The sequence below is a fragment of the Tetrao urogallus genome (genome assembly GCF_951394365.1).
Source record: "Tetrao urogallus genome assembly, chromosome: 11".
Taxonomy (NCBI): Eukaryota; Metazoa; Chordata; class Aves; order Galliformes; family Phasianidae; genus Tetrao; species Tetrao urogallus.
Window position 1 is genome coordinate 14,524,858 of NC_136824.1, and position 10,391 is coordinate 14,535,248.

A 10,391-nucleotide genomic window follows, 5' to 3' on the forward strand; every position below is an offset into this window, starting at 1 on the left:
TGTGCACTGTTTGACAGCAGATACTAAACACCAGCATTGTGTTTTCCTCCCACAGGTGACCCCAAAACCTGGCAGAACAAGTCTCTTCCTGGAGATCCAAACTATCTTGTTGGAGCAAACTGTGTCTCAGTCCTAATTGACCACTTCTAAATATTAAGTTAGCTGACTCAAGTAAATAATGTGAAACTGAGATGGACCTTACATATAAACTGAACCACTCTATCAAGTATTAACTGTTCTATAAGTGATAATGGATCTTAGTGTTTAAGCATCTTGCTTTAACTAACAATGGTTTAGCAAGTACACTCTTTGAACCATGGTCACAATACATGCCACAAGCAGGGAGTGTACTGTGGGAACAAGGTAGGGTTCTTGCAGGTTCTGTATGCTTTGGTTTATTGGTTGTTATTTTGTGTTAATTTTTTGTTGTTTTAAAGGACACTACTAGTATTACATTGTTTAAAAATTGAAGTACCAATGGGATTATATTCAGAGGAACTGAATTTGGTTCATGCTCCACTGGCAAAACACAGAATTTGGCCTACATTTTTAATACTGTGTATTTTCTAATTCACAAGACTACATTTTGGTCTCTAGTTTTTAAATGACTTTGAGTGTATGTGTCCAATGAAATGGCAATCAACTTTGGGTAGCACAGTTTAGATGTTTTCCTCTGCTGAGAGGCTAATATAAACACATCTACTTACTTACTCTGTGTGGAAACATTGTCATGAGAACAGGGGGGAGGGGGAGAAAAGCATGTGGGATGACTATGGTTCAGTTGCCTCTGTGGATTTGTAAATTAACCACGTTATTACAAACCTATTAACCAGCAGGGATGCCTTACCCTCATGTTTTTAATAGTCTTAGCTCTCATAGTTCTCTGTATTAAGTTTGTATGGCTTTTGTGCTTACCTAGATAATATATCATGAGAGACTGGAGAGAGAGGAACAAAAAAAAAATTGTGCATTTGGGTTAGAGAATGAGTACTGTTTGTGTTCATCAGCCAGAAGAGAACCAGGGGAAAATGATGGTATGTTTTCTGCTATGCATTTGAAAATTTATAGATGTTATAGAACGCTTGTATATAATGCGTGCATACCACTTTTGTTCTTGGTTTGTAAATTAACTTTTATAAGCTTTACCTTTTTATATATATAAATATATATAAAAACAAACAAAGTTTCTTAAGGATATCTTTGTATTCTCATACCTTTTGAGCCTTGAACTTTGACATCTGCAGCAATAAAGCAGCATTTCTACAATATACAAACAAGGACATTTTTTTAAAAAATGCACAAAGTTGTTACCTTTTTAAGTGCTGCATTTAAAGAGTATAAGTCGGAATTCTCTACTTTGATTAAAATCTTGAAAAGTATCCCTACTGTAATTTGTCATAAGGATGCTGTACTATGTGCCCTGAAATGTATTTTTTTACTAATAGACAATTTATTACGGCACATCGGCACTACTACTGTTTAGATAATATACCACTGCATTCTGTTAATGAGTTATTAGCTATTCAGGTGTGGCTGATTTTTTTCTCTGCAGTTATTAAAATTACACATTTCTAAATATACAGAATAAAACTGTTTTTAAAATAATAAAGGAGATTCTAGTACCTTATTGTTTCTGAAATGCATTTATGTGAACGCAACAAAATCAGTTTTGATTTTCTGCATAAGTAAATAACTGGATTCTGTTGTAAGTTGTAATGGTAGACAGCAGGGCTCCTGAGAGCTCCTTTGTTGGATATGGACAATGTTTGTGAGCATGGATCCCCTCGAAATACTCAACACAAGAAGATTTGTTCCTATGTATGATTCTGTATATTGATGCTAGTTTGTTTCTTATCCATGTCCATGTGCACGTAGTCTAGGTGTAAAATAGTTGAGTTAATCCTATAGAATCCCATTGTGAGGCCTGTTTGAAGTACTCAGTGATGAAGTAGTAAGCTAATCTGGTTCTATAAGAAAAAGTAAGTTCCAGCAGTGACTTGAAATAATGCTTAAAAACAATGCATAGCCATTTTCTTTCCATACTCCCACTAGAAGTTTTGTCTTTCAGATGTGACTTATTCAAGGAGATGCATTCACTGCTGTTACTGCTACTACTGCTGCCACCACTCGGTTATCTCCACTGTAGGAGCAGGGAGACAACTTGAATAGCAAAGAATCTGTTCATAGAATGAATCATAGAATGAGCTGGATTGAAAAGACCTCAAAGATTATCTAATTTCACCCCTCTGCCCGAGGCATGGTCACCAACCCTAGACCAGGCTGCCTAGAGCCATGTCACTGGAAAATGAGGAAGTACATTTGTATAAGTGGCTAATGTAAACTATACACACATTTTCCTTGACTTTAAAACTTAATACTTCAAAGTTAAAACATGGCCATTATCAATCCTTTTTCTGAAACACTGTTTTAAAATACCACTGTTTTTGAGGTATCTGTCCTTGCAAGAGATGACGTTCTCTTCATGTTTTATATTGAGTAGGCTCTGCAGCAGGTAAGTTCAAGCGTGACATTTACAATAGTTCTCTATTCTTTATTTAACATGAACTTCAAAAACTGTCTCCTACATGTCTTAATTATGTACCAACAAGCTGCAGCCCTGCAAATTGTGCAGAAGCTTTAATACTATAGATCTCCAGTTGTGCTCATTTCTAAATAGTGGCTTCAGTGGTGACAACGTAAAGTCTCATGGATACAGTTCTGCTGTATGGCCTACCTTCTTGATATTAAAAAAGAACTGTGTGTGTGTGTATATATATATGTGTATTCTAGGAAAGCAGTAATGAGAATTTGTTCAGACATATACAGTCAAATAGTTGTAAATGTACCTTTTGTCTTCCTTCCATCTTGGCTTAGGTGGAGCAGATCAGCAAGGTTTAGGGTCTGTTGGAAGATTCTCTACTGTAATGTAACCTGGACCAGATGACAATGCAAAGCTGTGCGGGTTTGGATAATAAAAGACAGTAAGCCCTTCTGAAAAATGCTTTCTTAGTTACTGTGTCACTCTAAAGGAGAACAATTACAGCCCCGCTGAGGGCTCACGTTGTCCTTTTAGGTACAGGTTTCTCTGGTAACTGGCTCCATCCATTAATGAGGCCAGGTGAATGCATAAAGTGATTTTTCATTATATCCAATTGAACAGTGCATTTCTGACCCTGTGAGTGAGTGTAGGAGAATACATAGGCTTAGTGTATGAAGCTAACTGTGCATACATATGCAGACACACATTTTTCTTAGGCTTTTTTTTTTTATAGTGACAGCTGTCCATCAGGGACTAAGTAATAACTGTTTGTGTATAAGACCAGAGAATAGGTCCAAGACAACCTCAGCATCTACAAGCACAATTTTCATATGCTTTTTCTGAAGGAACAATAAAGAAAACTGAAGAGGAGAGGAACAACAAAAAAGCTGTTACAGTTTTCATGCTGCTCTGGAACTGTGTTAACCTGGGGAAGGGAGCAGGAAACACAGCAAGAGCTAATCTAAGGGCAACTTGGTCAGCATTAACGTGAGTTCTGAAATTGCTCTCATTTACCTGTGGCAGTGTTTGTAAAATTTCCTTGCTGAGTGAAACTTGCTGAGCATTATTCCTACTTTGAAGCTAACAGAAGGGTGTGGTGGCAAGCAAGATCCCATGATAAAGAAAGACAGGGGAGAGGGATGTTGGCCAGGTTTGCAAACTAGGGGGATCGCTTTGGCTTTATTCAGCTTATTTGGGTAGATTTAAACTTGCATAAATCCTGAAAATAACTTCTCCAGTATGGTTAAATGCTTTATATCTCTGTTGCACATATGTTATGTGCTGTAGCAAATAGTTTCTGCTGGAAAAGCTTATAGTTCTAATTGTTATCCTAATGCCAGTAGTTGCCAACTTCTAAGAGACTTTTCTTTTGATTATAACAGAAATCAGCTAGACAACAGAAAAAAGAATAGATAATTGAAAAAGAAGATTCCTAAGGAAATAAACTGCAATCTATTTAGTGACTACATATCTATTCTAGGGGCTGGGTGGATATTAAATTTTCTTTAATTGAAGAAAAAACTCATTTAAATATTCAGCTAAGGAGGCTTGTTGCAGTTTTCTGCAACGCTTGCCTGTTTCTTTACAAAAGTTATAGAGCAGTAGGCATGATAAGCTGTGAAAACACTGTATATAAATTACAATCTGTGAAGACATCAGTACAAGCTAAAACTGTGCTGGCTAATGTATCGGTTAGTTTAAAATACTGTAAATTTCATTAAAAATAAGCCATTTCCCAGAGAAATGTTCTCCTTCCACGCTTTAAATGTCAGATTAGAGTTTGGGGGAAGATTTCAGTGAGAGGCAGGCTCTAGAATTTCAGTTCAGTTTCCTGGATTGTTTTATATCTTGCCATTGGGTTATCATTGGTGATATCTAATCAAACCTATGCATGTACTTAAAATTTAGTCTAGTGCTTTTAAAGGGCTTTACAAAGACTTAAAGGATTATGAGGTAATCTTGCCAGAGTGAAAGTCTAGCACTGAAAATTCTTTTTTGTAGAAAGAAGAGAACAAGGAACTTCTCTGCTAGGAGCATTTGTAAGGCAGAGCTTGATAGAGAACTGATATGTGTCATGTAACATTGAAGCTGTCTGCTGTATTTTCCTTTAATTATACTTAATTTTACTGCTATTGAGTTAATGGCCAAATGCTCAAGTTCATTACACTGGAGAGTAAAAAGGCAGATTTAACTAACTTGTTAATGAAATAATGTATGTATTTGATTACTGATCGTAGTATGCTGGTAAAGAATTACATCAGGAAAGTCATGTTTCCCACCAGGAGATTAAAGTTTAGATTTGTACCAACAGTTTCGAACTTGTTCTGGCTAGTTATAGGAGGGCAAGATGCACATAGATGCAAACCGTTATACGTGGGATGTTACAAAGGTTATAAAATTAGCCACCTGAGTGATAACCTGCTGCACCTGATGGTAGAGTGGTCAGAGCCTGTGCCAGAAGAGCTGCAGCCCCTTTGCCTGGACATTCCTGGCAGCCCTGTTGATGCTACCACTACCTGCGTTACTTTTTTTTTTTTTTTTTTTTTTTTTTTAATTTTTTAAATCCAGGAACGCATTGGATTTATTTGAGCACTCTAGATGCCTGAGAATACAGGAGTGCTGAGCAGGCTTACCTTTCGGTATTATTATACACAAGCTTTCACTTTTTATTTTTTAATAACCTTCATGGCTGTAGGCGGTCTTGAAAAGGTTATTTGAACACAGACTGTTGCAGTAATATCTTCCTGACATGTCAGTCTCCTTAAAATAAGGAAGCTGATCTGGTCTTCCATCCTATATCCCTATGTGTTACTCTCCTAGTAAATAAGCCTGTGTTTTTTGGTTTCCTTTTAGGAGTCTAGAAACAGGTTTCCTTTTTGGGTAGACAGTTTAATAAATGTGAGGGTGGCATGGAGCTGTCGCTTGTGGCAGTAATATCTGCCCAGTTTTAAACCCTCTCAGTATGCGGGTTCAACTTCCCTCCCCTCCACAGTACAAGTTGAGATGTGTCGCAAACCAGAACACAAGGGTTTTCCAAGAGATCATAAATACATCAGATTCTGCTGCAGTGTTCTATAAAAAATAAACTTAAAAAGCAAACAAAATACAGCTCTGATTCTGTAGTTCCTGACAAATTTCTGTATGGAACAAAGTCGTCTTGGCCCCAGTGAATCTGGGGGATAACAGCATCAATCTACGAACAAGGAATCTGGACTTTGATTTGAAGCTTGAGAGTAAGTGATGAGCAAGGACCAAGGTATGACTTCACACTTCCTTACAATGTTTTATTTAAACTGATACAGTGAGCACTGCTCTGACATAGCTGTTGCTTTTGATGTGTTTTCTGTTCCTCCTCTGTTCTGATTGGATAGTTGGTTTGCCAACAACCTTGCTCCTCTGGCCTGTAATGAGTCTTTTTTTTCAAGTTTTCGTTGCTAACTAGTGAGTTGTGGCCAACATGCTTGGTAGTGCTTTGTGTGTATGGCTTTCAAAGCACTCAACAGTTCTATAGGAATTAATTGCTACTTGTTTTCCAGGCATGATCCTCAGTTTTCTAAGCTGAAAAGTACCAAGCAACTAGTGGTAGTCATACCAAGACAGCAAACACTGTATGTTGATGCAGAAGTACCAACGTAGCATTGTGTTTGAGAAAGAAATGGGAAAAGCAGAGGAATGCAAGTTTTGTGTGGTTGCTGCTCCATTTCAGTATTGAAGGAGTACTGCTGTTTCTGGGCCATGCTTTTACAGTGGTAGTAGCTGTCAGTGAGGAATACTCTGAAAAACCCTCAAGGAAACAGCAGGGGGACCTGAATGGCAGGGAAGCTTACTGTCTTAACCTGATGGAAAGCCTAGCAAACAAGTATGTCTATTCAGCGTACCTGTAAGACTGGCGTTGTGCATATTAACATATGTATTTGTCACCACCCTGAGGGCTGAGCATCGCAGTTAGCAACAGTGCAGATTCTGACATGTGAGTCATCCACCTCTCTGTGGGACAGTGGGACAGTCTGCAGCAGGTGATGGTAAGCTTTCAAGTGGACTTTCATGAAAAATGAGAAACCATAAAAATGAAGAATATTTCATTCAAAACTAGAACATCTCTTAGAGATTTGCTTGCTCTCACTATGAGAGAGAATATGTCATTAATCTCTTGATTAACAGGAGTGATTTGAATCAACCGAGTTCTGTTTTTAGATTCTCTTTATGTTGTCAGGTAAAGACTTCGGTGCAGTGAGAGCTCTCCGGCAGAACTGCTCTGCAGTGCATTTGTAACAGCCAGTTGGCTTCTGAGAGTCTCTTGGGAATCCTTTTGATCCATAAGACTCGCTGCTGGCAAGTGTGACGGATTTCATTTCTGCAGACTGAATCGTTTAAAGCAGCAGATCTCTATGGGCTTGTGTGTGTGTGAAAATTCCGTATGGCCGCTAGGGGGTGAGTGTCACCTGGCAAACCGCTCGAGGGCTGGGAAGGAGCCGTGAAAGGCAACTCATACCAGGGGATGCTCCGTAAACCTTGTGTTCTTTTCTTTTTCTTGTTAATTCTCCAGGATTTTCCATATCAGACTGTAGCAGCATTGGATGACTACTCAAACTTAGTAAGCTATATTAATAAGGGCCAGTTGTATTTCTCATGGATGCGGACATCACCTTGCCCTTCGGAACGCTGAGCTGCAAGTAGTTGTTTTCTGTAAGAAGACTAATGTAAATATACAACTTCACGTGTCTTAACTGCGATCTCAACCTAGCATCACAGTTTCCAAGCAAGAGGCTTGATTTTATTAAAGATAGCAGCTAAGAGGAAGATGTTGATAGTATTACGAATTAGTTGCTAAGAAGCTTCCCTTGGCCTCCAGTTGTGCACTAACAGAGCCTGGAGCAGGCTGTACTAGAGCCCAGGTCAGCTGTACCTCCCACAAGTGGTTGCCCGGCCAGAAAGAATCCTTTATCATGGTTCTCCCACAAAGGAAGCTGCTTTAACTTCTTGAGACTTGCCTCCTCTTTCAGAAGACAGTGGTTGCTTAGAGTCAGTTTGCTTGAAGCTTCTGGGGTTACCAACCAGATGTTGTTATTTAGTCAGCTCTGAAAGCAAAGAAAGAGAGTGAAATAGGTGTCTCAAAGGCACTGTGGTAGAATTGGGCTTCATGTCCCACTCAGCTTTTAGTTTCTTCCATTGTCATTTATCCAGGGCTGTACATTTTCTTTATGGGTGAATAAACTTAAGGAGGAAATACCTGAAGGGTTTGCTAATATTTGCCCTGAAAGAGATTATGGGGTTTATATAGAATTCTGTAGTCTGCAGCTGATTCACTTTTGCTCTTTTTGCATGAACTGTTACCTTTTCATAAGAAAATTGGAAATAAGCTGTAGGAAAGAATAAGTGTATTAAAATAATTTTCTAAAGAGCAAGATATACCAACTGTATTGTTAGGTTTTGACTTCTCAAAGTTGATGTATTTTCAGAGCAATGTCTGTATGACAGTAGAATTCTTCCATAGTCTAAATGGCATAATTGAAAACAAACTCTAAAACAGAAGGAGTTCTTGTCCTGCAAAGCTTCCCCTTTGAGGAGGGAGGACCTTGAGTTTTGTGCCCCAGAAATATGTCCGGTAATTGATTTACTTTGTTCTACAGAAATAAAGCCATCTTTACAAAGAAGGTCCTCACTGTACTGTTGTGATTTAAATATGAGCATTTTGGGGCAAATAGTTTGGGTATAACATCAGCTACCTTCAAACATCAGTTACAAATACTCTTGTTCAGACTGCATTGGTTGCTTTTTTTTCTCTTTAGAAAAGGAGTCGAGAAGAAAAGTTCAGAGTTCTCAGCATTTTGGTGCATGCATCTTAATTTATGGTCCGTGATTAAGTTCATTTCAGTTCTTTTTTAGTTGCTTTTAAGCAACGCTTTGCTGTATAAGTAAAACTTCTCAGCTGACAATGGAAGTTAAATTTGAAATATCTTTGTGCAACCTCAAGTGTTCAAAAAAATCGACACCTAATTTAAAAAAATTAATGTCTTCTTTCTGAAGAAAGGATGTTCAAATCCAAGAAGGTCAGATTAATGTACCTTTAACTAATTTTCTGTCAGTGTACTAATCCTGGATAGCCAGATCAGGTAATACTTCTTGAAGCAACTGCAGCTTGGATTAGAATCGTCTTTCTTCCTTTTAAGTGAAAAATTAACATTGCCAGAAATGTTTCTACTCTCAACTAGAACTGATGCTTTTTGAAGTGTTAGATAGGCAATGAAATTCAGGAGATTAAGGGATCCATCTGTGCATCATTATATTCTTAGTTCATGTTTTCTTAGAATTTAACATTTATAGTCACAGCTAAAAATATTTTGAGAGGGATGCTGAGGTTCTGGTGCGGAGTTATGTAAGGATAAATATAACTGGAAAATAATATTTGCTTATGTGCAGAAATCTAGGACTTCATTCCCCCATGCATGGAGTGTTAGCTGAATAGTTTCTGTGCTTTGCATTAAGAACAGTTGTATTGCAGCCAGTGAATAAGTGTGGAAGGAAGAGGACTGAAGTACTTCTTTTAGTTCTGTGGGTCTCAGTAAATAATGGACATCTACATGGTCAGTCCTCCTCGTAAAATATCTGGTATGTGAACAGTTTTCTTATGCAAGTCACTTTAGATGTAAGTAGTGCAGTGGAGAGTAAGTAGACTTAAAAAAAAAAATTAGAGTGAATACTTTCTGAGTCCTTGTAAGTATTAAATTAAAAAGTTTATCTGTATTTGTGTTCCAAAAATAAATGGTTAATGGTCACCATCCTTTCTCTGGATGCTAACTGTGTAGGTAACTGCAGCTGGCTGTGGGGCAATCGAGTCACACCATGAAGAGCATCTTCCTGAATCAAAACGAGTGCCATTTCTCTGTAGCATTGAATTTCCTCGCTTGCATTCTCTGCAGCATGGCTACCCTGAAATTTTGATGGTGGGAAGCTTCATTTCCTGTAGTTGTTCTCTTTTATTCTCTTCTGTGTGTTTTTTTTTTTTTGCCCACTGATCAATTAGTCTGTGGTCTCCTTAATCCTACTGTTGTTCAGCCTCAAAAGTAAGTGTTAGACCCTTACCACCCAGAGCTGCATCCAGGTGTACATCACTGAAACGTCACCACTACACACAGCATGTGGAGGTGCTGTGTCTTTTTCAAATACATGCAGGCTTCCTGAACGTTGGAGAGTGATCAGGTCCTAAACAGATCGCTGTTTTTTTTTTAAGAAGTTTGTCTGCAGAATACCTTCAGACTTCATGAGCAATCTTGTCATCAGCCCTTACTGACAGAGAAGTGACCACTTCTTCCTCCCTCTCAATCTTTGTAGAAAACTCAGTATCTCACATAATGCTTGCTGAATTTTTAAATGTTCTCGTGCCTGTCTTTCTCTCACATGAGATGTAGTGCATCAGTTTCTCTCACATGAGATGTATCAGAATCTTTTTTTTTTTCTTTTTGCTTTTACCCTTTTTGGTTTTTGTTTTTTTTTCTTTTGCTCCATTTTGAAAAGTCTTCAAAACTTTTTTCCTCATCTGTATTTCCAGTGTAATGATGTTGCTGCACTGGAGTACACTATTTTTGGTGCTGTCTCTTCCAGGAATATTTTCTGCTTTATATTTTACTAAACTGTTAAAAGCAGTTCCTCTACTGGAGGCCAAGAATGTACTATAAGTATTTTTCAATTATTCAGGTATATTGAGTGAATGTAGTGCCTACCTTTTATAAGAACATCTCAGAGCATATAAACCAACCACATGTCTAAGCAGAACACATGGAAGCTGCTCAGAGCTTTTGTCTCCAGCATCAATCCAAATACACTACAGTAAATCTCGTTAAACATACCTGGA

General features: G+C 38.0%; 1 protein-coding gene across 2 annotated transcripts in view; it reads left to right on the plus strand.

Moving 5' to 3' along the window:
* The window catches only part of TJP1 (tight junction protein 1), a gene marked incomplete at both ends in the record, with an annotated part of 157,401 nt that extends 157,251 nt beyond the window's left edge, over nt 1-150 (plus strand). For both annotated transcript variants that reach the window (XM_079540676.1, XM_079540677.1), the window contains one exon: nt 56-150. In XM_079540676.1, coding sequence (XP_079396802.1) covers nt 56-150 — 95 coding nt within the window. The remainder of the gene's footprint in view (nt 1-55) is intronic.
* Nucleotides 151-10,391: the final 10,241 nt, after the last annotated feature.